The sequence below is a fragment of the Oryctolagus cuniculus genome, chromosome 6, assembly GCF_051225735.1.
Source record: "Oryctolagus cuniculus isolate XC-2025 breed Fujian yellow rabbit chromosome 6, ASM5122573v1, whole genome shotgun sequence".
Taxonomy (NCBI): domain Eukaryota; kingdom Metazoa; phylum Chordata; class Mammalia; order Lagomorpha; family Leporidae; genus Oryctolagus; species Oryctolagus cuniculus.
Window position 1 is genome coordinate 31,516,106 of NC_142872.1, and position 12,503 is coordinate 31,528,608.

At 51.9% G+C, this 12,503-nt stretch overlaps 1 protein-coding gene across 9 annotated transcripts in view; it reads left to right on the forward strand.

The window, feature by feature from the left end:
- The first annotated feature begins 806 nt into the window (after positions 1-806).
- The window catches only part of ARHGAP26 (Rho GTPase activating protein 26), a 448,382-nt gene continuing 436,685 nt past the window's right edge, over positions 807-12,503 (forward strand). For 5 of the 9 annotated variants that reach the window (XR_016236252.1, XM_051844367.3, XM_051844371.3 and 2 more), the window contains exon 1: positions 813-1,361. Coding sequence is in view for 7 of the 9 variants with exons in the window: in XM_051844367.3 (XP_051700327.3) it covers positions 1,208-1,361 (154 nt within the window). In the remaining 2 variants the exon portion in view is untranslated. Of the gene's footprint in view, positions 1,362-12,503 lie in introns of all 9 variants that reach the window. The other 4 variants (XR_016236253.1, XM_089336015.1, XM_051844368.3 and 1 more) reach the window with 3 other exon arrangements.

Consider the following 12,503-nt stretch of genomic DNA (forward strand, 5'->3'; position numbering starts at 1 on the left):
AACCCTGGTCGAGACCCGCAGCCCGCGGGGCGCACAGTCGGCGCAGCCCATGGTGCAGCGACAGGGTGCGCGAGCAGACCACGCTGCGACGGCACGTGCCCTCGTGGTGCCCGCCGGGTGCCGAAGGGCGGCGGGCGGCAGACCCCCGGGGCCAGAAGATAACTGGCGGCTGGAATTCTCCTGAGGACGAGAGACCCCCTCGGCGAGGGGCAGCCGGGGGTTGCATTCTGGGCAGGAGTGGCCGTGACGGAGACTGACTGCAGGGGGCGGGAAGACTGGGGGCGAGGAGAGCCGGGTATTTTAAGATGCATTTTCGACTTGACTGCAAGAGGAGCTTGTGGTCGCTCGGGGTTCTCTCGGGACCAGCGGCTGTGCGCTGAGCGTCAGCTCGGTTACCCAGCAGTGTAGGGCGGGCAGCGATGGGCTGCAGCCCTGATGCCCAGGTTTTTATGGTCGCCACAGGGAGGCTCCTCCGCCCCTCCCGACACCTGCCGACGCACCATCTCGGGCTCCGAAGGAGGTGCGCAGCAGGCGGGCCAGGTCTGGGGTGGCGGGGGCCCCAGTCCAGCTGCGTTCACCCGGAGGGCTCCGGGGTCTGCAACACCCGGCGGGCGGGAGGGGGCGGAGTCTGCTCTGCGGACCTAGGCGGTGGCGTGGGCTCCGCCCCCGGACCCAGGCCCCGCCTCCAGCCTCCTCTGATTGGGTCAAACCCACGGAAAGGCAGGGCGGCCCCGGGCGGCCTCGGGGGTCGGGCTGAGGGGCGCGCGCTGATTGGTGCGGCGGGGATGAGGTCATAGCTAGCAGGTTCGGGCGGCCCGGACGCCGGCGGGGCGGCTGAGGCTGCTGTGAGAGGGCGCTCGCGGCTGCCGGAGAGCTATTGAGCCAAGGAGGCGGGGAGGCGGCGGCCGCGCTCGCTCCTGCTCGCTCGCTTCCCCGCGCCGCTGTGGGTCCGCCGCAGCGCTTCCTGCTCGCCCGCCGCTCAGCCCCGCGCCGCCCTCGCAGCCGCCCGTCGCCCGGGTCCCTCGCTGGGTTTGGGGGGCGAACGAGCCCGCGGACACACACCGCGCCGGGGGCGAGCCGGCGCCACACCTGTGGAGCCGCGGGCCGTCGGGGCTGCCGGCCGGGGTCCAGCCGCGTGCGTGCTCGGCGCGCCGGTTCGCCCGGGCCGCGGGGACTTCGCGGCCCCCGGCTGCGCGCCGCGGGCACCATGGGGCTCCCGGCGCTCGAGTTCAGCGACTGCTGCCTCGACAGCCCGCACTTCCGAGAGACGCTCAAGTCGCACGAAGCGGAGCTGGACAAGACCAACAAATTCATCAAGGAGCTCATCAAAGACGGGAAGTCGCTCATCAGCGCGCTCAAGAGTGAGTGGCCCGGGGGCGGGGTGGGCCCGGGGTCTGTCCCCGCGGCGCCGGGCACGGGCGTCGATGCTTCCACCCGGGCGGGGACCAGGCGTGCAGCGGCGGGCCAGCCCCGTCCCACGAGCCCGGCGCCCTGTCGCGCAGTCCTGGGCGTTCGCGGACGGCCGCGGCTCCGCAAACGCGGGTGGCGCCTGGGGGTGGCGCGGGCGGGGCGCGCACAGGTGTCTCGGGGCGGGACTCGCGGTCCCCGCGCTGTAGCCTGCCGGACAGCCGGTCCCGTCCAGGACTCTGGTTCCCGGCGAGGACGAGCTGCGTACCGCCGGGTACCCGGCCGAGGGGGAGCCGCCCGCACTCGGGAAGGGACAGTCTGGGGCCGCCGCGCTCCCGGCGCGCAGCTCCAGCCTGGCCAGGGCCGCTGGCTCTCGGGGCGGGGTGCTGCCTTAGCGCGCTTTTCCAGGGGTGTCTGAGCAAGCCGGCAACCCTCCGACCTGAAGGCAGTGCCCTGAACGTGTGCAGGTTCGGAATCTTGTGCTCGGCAGAAGGTGACAGGGGTGGGAGTTCAGAATCAGAGTGTTCCTTTACTCCAAACCGTAGGCGAGGGTTTAAAAATAGAATGAGCATATCCCGGCGCTTTCCCTCTCTCGCTCTGTCTTCTCCTATCAGCCTCTCTCATTATGCTGCAAAAACGCAAAGACCGGAGAAGGAATGCCCTTAGTACTCGCGCAGAAAGGCGCTGTTTCAACTACCCATCACGATTCTCAGGCCTTCTCTGAAAGCATTTTTGCTTTCTCCCCTTTTTTGGTGTAAGGAGAGCAATGACATTTGCATCCTGCTTGACTTTTGCAAAGCCGGAGTTTCTGCTTCCTGCTAAGGGTGCTGTGGGGCCCAGCGTCTGCAATGGTGAAAACCTTGCCAGCCTACCTTTTCACACGTAGTGAGAGTGCATCTTTTGGTGTGGACGCGCAGGCCCACAGATTGTGGAATTGTTTTGGACTCTGCCTGTCCCGCCTCTGGGATGGACTTCAGCCCAGAAAGGCTGCTTCAGGAAGCACGCCGTGAGAATTGTCCCTAGGCCTCTTTAAATGAGACTGACCGAAGTCAAGTGCCCGGGGTGTCATTCTTGTGAGCCTGTTGCTTCTAAAAACAAGGACAGCCACGCTGGAACGCCAGGGTGGCTCGTGGCTGCTGGGGTGCAGTGAACCCAGGAGTGTGATGTGTCCCGGCTTCTCAGGGACAAGGTGTCTGCCGCAGCTGGGGCCTGACCTGCAGCACGGGAATGCACTCTTCCTTTGTGATCAAGGCTGTCCTTGGGTTCAGGGAGCAGGGTGACTCCTGGTTTGGAGTCCGTTAGGAGCCCACTTGCAGGCTGGGCTTGGGAATTTTGGTTGAACCTCAGGCCAGCTTTAATGGGCCCCGCTGTAGAGGCTGAGGAAGCCGCGGTGTGTCTGCCGCCCCTGTGGCTGGCATCATACGCCATCCATGGCAGGCACCACTTCACACAGGAATTATCTCGTGTGCTTTTCTCCATTCGGCACGCCAGGACTCGGAAGCTTGGGGGAAGCCCTGGCCCACAGTCAGCAGCTCTTGCAGTGGGCTCGAGCTTTGGAACCCGATTCGTCTTCTGCAAGCCCAAGAAGGAGGTCCTGCCCAGGCAGACCACTTCGTCCTGCCCCACCCCGCCTGCCCCGAGTGGAACCCTGGGGCCAAGGCTGCTGGAATTTGGACTTGAATCTGAGGAGGGCGCCTGTGGGTGACTGGCCATTTGCCAGCTGCTATTTTGGGGAGTCAAGAATTGTTTGGGTGGGAAGAAACGTTGCTGTGACCTGGTTCAAGAGATAATTAAATTGACTAATAGAATGAACCAGACCTGTACCTTGGGGAGAAGACCGATGGGGAACGGGGTGTTCTGGCCTCTGTCCATCCAGCTCTGTGGCCAGTGTGCTCCTGGACTACTGTTAACGCCTACTTGAGCAGTCATGTGGCCTCTTAGGAGGGTGGAGCCCGTCGCGGTTTCCTTAGACCTCAGGTGTTCCATTACCACAAGGGGCTTGCCGCATTGTGTGCTGCTCCGTTAGGATTTGTGAATTTTTTTTTTTCAGATTGTCTTTAACACTACTGTAAATAGGAAGCCCATTTTTTCCGAGTACAACTTAAAAATAAATACGTAATTATTAAGTCATGTTGGTCTAGATGATCCACAGTCTCTTGCCACTCTCAGGTTTTGGGATTTTATTTTATTACCAGATGTATCTTATTTTATAGTGATTTTGTGACTCGTATTTGCAGATCTTGGGGCTCAGGGTTCCTGGGTGTGTGTCAGAGGCACAGGAGCCACCCTGCAGGGACTGCCAATGTGCTCTGGTTTCTTCTACTTTATGAGCGAGCAAACTGAGGACCAGAGAGGTCGGAACCTGCCTGCAGCAGCACAGCAGTTACGTGTATTTCAGCAAAAGTGGTTGAGTCCCAAAGCCAGTAGTGCATTTAACCCTGAAGCGGCACTGTCCTCCAGGTCAGTGTTGGCCTGCGTTAGTCTCGTGAATCCCCTTGACAGTCTCATTAAAATCTGTGGACTCCGTAGGGATGCGTCTATTGAAGTCTTTCTCTGGAACTCAGACGTTTGCTCTGGACACTGACGCAGTAAGATCACTTAGGCCAGGGGCTGGCGTTGTGGCTTAGCAGGTAAGGCTGCCACCTGAGACTCTGCTATCCCAGTGGGCTCCGGTTCGAGTCCCTGCTGTTCCACTTCCGATCCAGCTCCCTGCTAATACACCTGGGAAAGCAGTAGAAGATGGCCCAAGTGCTCGGGTCCCTGGACCCACTTGGGAGACCCGAGAAAAGCTCCTGGCTCCTCTGTCTCTCTCTCTTTAATTCTGCTTTTCAAATAAACAAATGCATCTTTGAACAAATCTAGGCCGTATATCTTCTCTTGCTTGTGGAGATGGTGCTGATTTGATGCGGATTGGAGTCTTGGTGACTCCTGGTCAGTTGCTTCCGGTGCTGCTTTGGCCTGGCCTTTTCTGTGGGGACTCGTTCGACCGAGACCACTTCCTCTGGGCTGATTAACCGCTCTCTCGGTCAAGAGTCTGTGTGTTTGAGTCAGTTTTTACTTTTCTTTTCCGTCCACAGAGAGAGGCTGGAAACGGGGTTTCCTGCATTCTAGTCGTGAGCCCATCCCTCAGTGCTTGTTGGACTCTGGGCACATCCGAGGCCTGAGCTCCCCCTCGTCCCTGGGAGTGGCCGCGCTGACCTCGAGGGCTGCTCTAGGGACTGAGGGAGAACTGTATACCCAGAAAGCCCTTGGCCCGGGGCCTGGCTGGCCACATGGTCCGTTAGTGGTCTTTAGTGCTCACACCTTGCAGCGTGCAGGGTGGCCGTGGACCTGGTGTTTCTCTGAGCAGAATCCTTAAGCACTGAGGTGCGTTTATGTCTTGGGTGAAGGAGGTAGGTGTGTGGCTCCTCTGGGCAGGCTCAGGGTGTGTGTGCGAAAGTAACAGTGTTTCTCTCCAGTTGCGGTTGTGGCAAAAAAGGCTCCACAAGTTAAAAAGGAACAAAATAGGTCTCTTACTGTCTCTTGCATTCCTAATAACATTCTGGAGGACGCCCCACACCCCCACATCCCCCAGCTCAGTGGCCAGGCTGATGCCTCTCTGCCTTCTAGGAAAAGCTAACAGAATGCATTCAATTTCATGTCTGGCAGTCTTATGAACTTCATGGCAAACCAGATGTGGTTTCATAGAAATAAAATATATTAGGTTGTTGGTTTTGAGGAGTGGTGTGGGTTTTTCAGGAACTATGTTTCTTGTCACCTAGACAGTTATTTCTGGATTTGTTGCTGGGGGTATGCCTCTTTAAGTTTAACTTCTTACTGAGATACAGTACCCTTACTCTAATCTTTTTTTTTTTTTTTTTTTAAGATTTATTTTAGGGGCTGGCGCTGTGGTGCAGTGGGTTTACACCCTGGCCTGAAGCGCCGGCATCTCATATGGGTGCTGGTTCTAGTGCCGGCTGCTCCTCTTCCAATCCAGCTCTCTGCTGTGGCCTGGGAAAGCAGTAGAAGATGACTCAAGTGTGTAACTCTGTCTTTCAAGTATTTGAAAGTATTTGAAAGGCAGAGTTACAGAGAGAGGTAGACACAGAGAGAGGGAGGTCTTCCATCTGCTGGTTCACTCCCCAGATGACCGCAATGGCCGGAGCTGCACCAATCCGAAGCCAGGAGCGAGGGGTTCTTCTGGGTCTCCCACGTGGGTGCAGGGGCCCAAGCACTTGGGCCATCTTCTACTGCTTTCCCAGGCCATAGCAGAGAGCTGGATTGGAAGAGGAGCAGCCAGGTCTAGAACCCGCACCCATATGGGATGCCGGCACTTCAGGCCAGGGCGTTAACCCACTGTGCCACAGTGCCAGCCCCAGCCTTACTCTAATAATCTAAGGGAGGAGGCAGAAAAGCAATTTTAAAAATATGCATCAATTTTATTGAGATATAATTTATGTGACCATTTGACTCAACCATCTAGAGCATGCAATTCAATGTGTTTTTTTTTAATTTTTAAAAATTATTTTAAAAATTTATTTGAAAGATATGGAGGGGGGATCAATTGATCAAGACCTTCTATCTGTTGGTTCATTCCCCAAATGGCTGCAATGCCTGGGACTAGGCCATACTGAAGCCAGGAACCTGGAACTGTTGGTCTTCCAGGTGAGTGCAGGGACCAAAGGACTTGGGCTATCAACAGCTGCTTTCCCAGGTGGAATAGCAGGGAGCTGGATTGGAAGTAGAGCAGCTAGGACTGGAACCAGTGCCCACTTGGGATGAGGGCGTCACAGGTGGTGGCTGCACCCAGTGCTCCCCAGTGCTGGCCCCTTTGCTGGTTTCTAGTGCAGTCATGGAGTTATTCAGCTGTCATCACATCAATTTAGAGATTTTTGTCACCCCGTTAGCCGTCATTCCCTGTTTCTTCCCATTGCCTGTAGTCCAGGTAATCACTCCTAGATTTTTTGTCTCTGTAGATTTGTCTATTGTGGACATCAAAAGTACAGTTTTAGTCATTTTTGCCTAGGTAGTGGTAACCAGCTTCAGGCATAGAGTTCATGATTTCTGTACTTTGAGTAGAGACATTTTTAATTGATAAGTTGTTCTCTTTCCAGTTGGAGGAGGTTTAAGTAAAAATGAGGACCCAAACACTGAGCCGGGTTCCAGGGCCTGAAGAAGCTCCGATGTGCCTTTGTGTTCCACACCAGTGAGCAGGAAGTGGATTCCTTCAAGTTTGTGGCGCTTGGCTGCGTGCAGACGCGGCCCCTTCCCTCTGCACTTGCAGTCGCGTTGGGGCAGGATGTGTGATACTGAGTAAAGCCTTCCTTCGCGGTTGGCATCCTGCTGCCTAATGCTTCTCTTTCACGGGGTTCTGTATTTGTTTCTCTAGTTCAGTCTGTCACGTTCTTGAGGCCCTTGGAAGACGAGGTTCCGTTTTCTTTGCATTCCAGGCAGTTAGTAATTCAGAGGTCTCTGTCCTGGGTCCCTTGCTCTAAAGGGACAGTGGAGCAGGAGCAGCAGCAGGTCTCCTCCCCTGAGCACTTACAACGCTGGGCCACGTGCTGAGTCCACACATGGTCTTGTAAGAACTTCTCATCCCCCTGTGAGATGCCTCTCAGAGTCACCCCAGGAGGAAGTGGTGCAGCCCAGGTTTGCAGCTGCCAGTGGGCAGCAGGGCCTGTTCTGGACCATCCCTCTCCAGTGTCGTCAGCAAAGACACCGGCAGGTCAGATGCAGGTTCTTCGCAGATCCAGACCTTAGAAAGTGGACCATGAAAGCAGGGACTAGGTTAAGGGAGAATGTTGTCCCAGGTGTGTTGCAGGCTCTGAGCCCTGGGCGGGGAAGACTGGCTGGTGTTTTGTGTTGTGTTCTGAAGTTCTGTAGCTCTCTGGCCATCACGAGGTGAAAGAACCATTGTGGGCGAGACGAGTATGCAAGTGGCAGCTGACTGTGTATTGGCTTTGGAAAGCAACATATTCATTATTTATTTATTTATTTATTTTGGGGGGTGGTAGATCTGAGTGATGATCAGGGATGCATTTTTCACTGATCATGGAACATTGAACAGAGAGGCCAAAATGCTGTTCTGGATGTGATTCAGTTAAAGTGCATGAGTCCTCTTCTTTGCCCGTTAAAGTGAGAATAAAAAAATCAACGCCAGAGTTGCATGCTTTACCTTTTAAACCTCCTAAAGATTTAGTGCAGGCTTTTTGTAATAATGAGCTGGGGCCTTCTCAAAGAGCATTAATTCCTGAAGCATGTTAGACACCACCCTGCTTTGTTTAGGAGTAATTAGATTACTCATAAAATCCTAATGGTGCAAATGGGTATGGGGTTAGGTCACAAAAGGTTTTTCCCAGTTCCTTTGGTTTGCCACTTGCTAATAAAAGGAAGAAAAGGCATTTCCTAATAAGCTGTAAAAGGTGGTAATTTGCAACACTGACATTTAGAGCATTAGTCATGCAAATACAAACAACAGCAAAGGAAATCTTACGATTTTGTAGTGTAAATATAACATTGGCTTTAAAAAAAAAATTCTCAGGGCTGGCGTTAGGGTGTAGCACCATGTGTGGTGCTGTGGTCCCACGTGGGTGCTAGTTTGTTTCTGGCTGTTCCATGTTGTATCCAGCTCCCTGCTGATGGCCTGGGAAAGCAGCAAAGCATGGCCCACATGTTTGGGCCTTTGCTGCCCACCTGGGAGACCTGGAAGAAGCTCCTGACTTCCGTCTGGCTCAGCACTAGCTGTTGCAGCCATCTGTGGAGTGAATCAGTGGATGGGAGATCTCTGTCTCTTCTTCTCTGTATTCTTATTTTTTCATTTTTATTTTTTAAATTTTTATTTATTTATTTTTGACAGGCAGAGTGGACAGTGAGAGAGACAGAGAGAAAGGTCTTCCTTTGCCGTTGGTTCCCCCTCCAATGGCCTCCACGGTTAGCGCACTGTGGCCAGTGCACCACACTGATCCGAAGGCAAGAGCCAGGTGCTTCTCCTGGTCTCCCACGCGGGTGCAGGGCCCAAGCACCTGGGCCATCCTCCACTGCACTCCCGGAGCACAGCAGATAGCTGGCCTGGAAAAGGGGCAACCAGGACAGAATCTGGCGCCCCGACCGGGACTAGAACCCGGTGTGCCGGCGCCACAGGCGGAGGATTAGCCTAGTGAGCTGCACCGCCAGCCCCTCTCTGTATTCTTGACTTTCAAAATAAATAAATTAAAAAATCCCTCCTCTGTGTTCCACTTTATTCTCTGTTGGACTGAATAAACTGTAGCTCTCAACCCACTGACTGACTTAGGCCTCTACTCCCTACCCCCTTAAAGAATAACTAACAGGCTTTGTCTTTTCAAGCAGTTTTGGGTTTACAGAAAAACAGAGTGGAAATCCAGTGCAGAAAGTGTCTGTAGAGCTCCTCATACCCATTCCTTCTGGTTTCCTCCTGTTTTTAACACCTTGCCTAGGGGTGTTACTTTCTTCCAGTTGATGAACCAGCATTGCTATTGTTAACAGAAGTCCACAGGTTACATTAAGGGTTCCCTCTGTGTTGTATATCCTGTGGGCTTTCACAAATGTGTTATGACACGGATCTGCCCTTGGAGTGTTACACAGAATGCCTCCGCTGCCTCCCGCCTCCAGCTCCTGGCAATCTTTGAGGCTTTTGTCTTCCTAGTTTTATTTTTTTCCAGAGAATCATAACATCATGTAGTTGGAATTAAACAGTATGTAGTCTATTCAGGTTGGCTTTTTTTTTTTTTTTTTAAACTGAGTACTGGGGCATTAAGGTTCTTCCAAATCTTCTCCTGGCTTGGAAACTCATGACTTTTTATCAGTGAGTAATATTCCAGTGTATGGAAGTGCCACAATTTTTCTGCCCATTTGACTCTTGAAGGGTGTTGTGGTTGCTTCTAAGTTTTGGCAGTTAGGAATAAAGCTGATAGAAACATTGATCTGCAGGTTTAAGTGTGGACATGCTTTCAGCTCATTTGGGTAAATACCAGGGACTGTGATTGCTGGGGTCGTATGTGCAGAGTATTTGTAGTTTGCAAGAAATTGCCAAACTGTCTTCCAAAATGGCTCACCATTTTCCATTGCCACCAGCAGGGAATGAGACTTCCTGTCGACCCCTCTGTGTCCTCACCAGCACTTGACATTGTCAGCGGTTTGGATGTTGGCCATTGTAATTGATGCGTAGTGATACTGCCATTTTTAAAAATCTGCAGCTCAGGGGCCGGCACCGTGGCTCACTTGGTTAATCCTCTGCCTGCGGCGCCGGCATCCCATATGGGCGCTGGGTTCTAGTCCCGGCTGCCCCTCTTCCAGTCCAGCTCTCTGCTGTGGCCCGGGAGGGCAGTGGAGGATGGCCCAAGTGCTTGGGCCCTGTACCCGCATGGGAGACCAGGAGGAAGCACCTGGCTCCTGGCTTCGGATTGGCTCAGCACCGGCCTTGGAGGCCATTTGGGGGGTGAACCAACGGAAGGAAGACCTTTCTCTCTGTCTCTCTCTCTCTCTCACTGTTTATAATTCTACCTGTCAAATAAAAAAAATCTGCAGCTCCTGTTGACAGATATTGTTGAGCATATTTTCAAATGCTCACTTGCGTTTATATTTCTTTGTTGTTGAGGTATCTGTTCAGTTTTTTTGCCCATTTTTACATTGGGTTGTTTTCTTACTATTGAGTTTATAAAGCTTCGAGAAAGTACATACAACCCATAGCTTCCTCAGAACCATTTTTAAGCGTACAATTCAGCGACATGAAACACATCCACAGTATTGTGTAAATGTTGCTACTTTCTATTTTGAGAACGTTTTCTGCACCCAGACGGAAGCTCTTCTCCCACTCAGTATTACCTCCCCACCCCTCCTGGGACCCTCTCTTTGTCCCTGCCACATTGCCTTTTCCAGGTCCCTGTTGTAAGTGGAGTCATGCAATATCTCATTGTTACCTCTCTTCACCTAGCATAGTGTTTTCAAGGTTCATCCATGTTCTAGTATGTATTAACTCAGTTTCTTTGTATGATTTAATATCTTATTATTGAATTTTAATTTTTGACAGCGATCATTAACAAAGACTGTGTTTTTTTCTCCTTTACAGTCATAAAAAAAGCCTTTTCTCCCTCTCTCTCTTTGCCCCTTAGAATGCTCATCAGCACCTGGAGATGACACGCCGGGTTATCACAGGTGGTTCTCATAAGAACATTATATTTTTATTTACTCCTTTCAAAGTGGCTGTTTGTGGTCAGTGTATTTTGGGGGATTATTTTTCTTAAATGCTTTATTGAGCTACAATTGACATGTCATGAAGTTCGCCTGTGGTGTGTCGGACTCAGCGGTTTGTAGTTACGGGCTGGAGCCTCCATCACTGGTCTCCACCTTGAGTGCATTGCCCCTGTGCCCTTAGTGTGCCCCACAGGCACTCCGCATCCTTACCTTGAAGCCTCCTACAACCACTGATCTTCCTTTTCCTGCCTCTGTCGATTTGCCTTCTCTGAAAGTCCAAGCTGGGTGGAATCGGAGGATGTGTGGTCTGTTGCGTCTGACGTCTGCACTTAGCATGAGTCTAAAGCTCACTCATAGTGTACTGTGCACCTCCTGTTCCTGTTTGTTGCTTTAGAGTATTCCTTTGTGTGAACTTGTAGTTGTTCATCCACCACCAGCTTATGCATGTTTGGGTGCTTTCTGGATTTTGGTTCCAATGAATAATGCTGTTAGGAACATTGGTGTGTATGTCTAACAGTAGAATTTCTGGGGTGTATGGTAAATTTATGTTAGATTTTAATGTTAATTAAAAATTTTTAATTTGAGAGACAGACACATACATAGACATGGACACACATATGCACACACCTCCCGTCCACTGCTTTCCTCTCCAAATGCCTGAAATGGCCCCTAGCCAAGACCAAAGCTGGGATCTGGGAACACAAATCAGGTCTCCCACGTGGGTAGCAGGGCCCAGTGATCTGAACCATCGCTGCTGCCTTGCAGAGTCTGCACCAGCAGGAAGCTACAATAGGAATTCAAGCTGCGACTGAAACGCACTCTGATAGGGGATGTGGATATCTTACCTACTAGGCCAAACACTTGCCCCTAAGATTATACTCAATTTAAACTTATGTTTAATTTTGAAAAAGCCTGCAAAACTGTTTTTCCACAGCAGATGTACCATTTTACATTCCTTTTTGGCAAAATTTAAGCGTTCTCATTTCTCCATGACCTTGTCAATACTTGTTATTATCTCTTTTTTGACTCAAATCTAGTGCTGTCTTACTGTGGTTTCAATTTCATTTTCTGATGACTAATGATGCTGATCACCTTTTTATGTATTTGGTGGCCATTGGTGCACGTTCTTTGCTGAACTGTCTGTTCAAACATTTTTTTCCCTTTTATCATAAGATTTTCGATGATGCAGTGAGCAGTATTCACAGTATTTCCTCTATTTGTGCTCTTGGGGACTTCTGAAGCTTCTCTTTGCTTCAGCCTCGCATGTGTGTTGCTGATCCGGTTCAAGAGCTCAGGATTTAGGAGGTGGCTTTTATGAGGCTGTGATTCGAGTTTATATTCTGCGGAGGCCCGGGAGCACCCCTCAGGGCAGGTGTCCCAGGCTGGACTTGCTAATGCTGCCTGGTGTAAGGCATTGATTCCAAACTGCCGGAGCTGACAAAAAAAGCACTGTCCAGGGAAGAACCGTTACCACTCCTGAGCTGGTGGAGAGAGAGAGAGAGAGAGAGACAGACAGAGAGAGACAGAGAGAAACAGGGAAGTCTTCCATTTGCTGGTTCACTCTAATATATATATATGTGTGTATGTATATGTGTGTGTATGTATATTTATTTATTTGAGAGGTAGAGTTACAAACAGAGAGAGGGGGAGACAGAAAGGTCTCCCATCTGTTGTTTCACTCTGTCCAATCCAAAGGCAAGAGCCAGGAGCTTCTTCCAGGTCTCCTACGCGGGTGCAGGGGCCCAAGGACTCGGGCCATCCTCTACTGCTTTCCCAGGTTATTAGCAGGAAGCTGGATCAGAAGTGGAACAGCTGGGACTCGAACTGGTGTCCATATGGGATGCCCGTGTTGCAGGTGGCAGCCTTACCCACTATGCCACAGTGTCGGGCCCAGCTAACCATTCAAG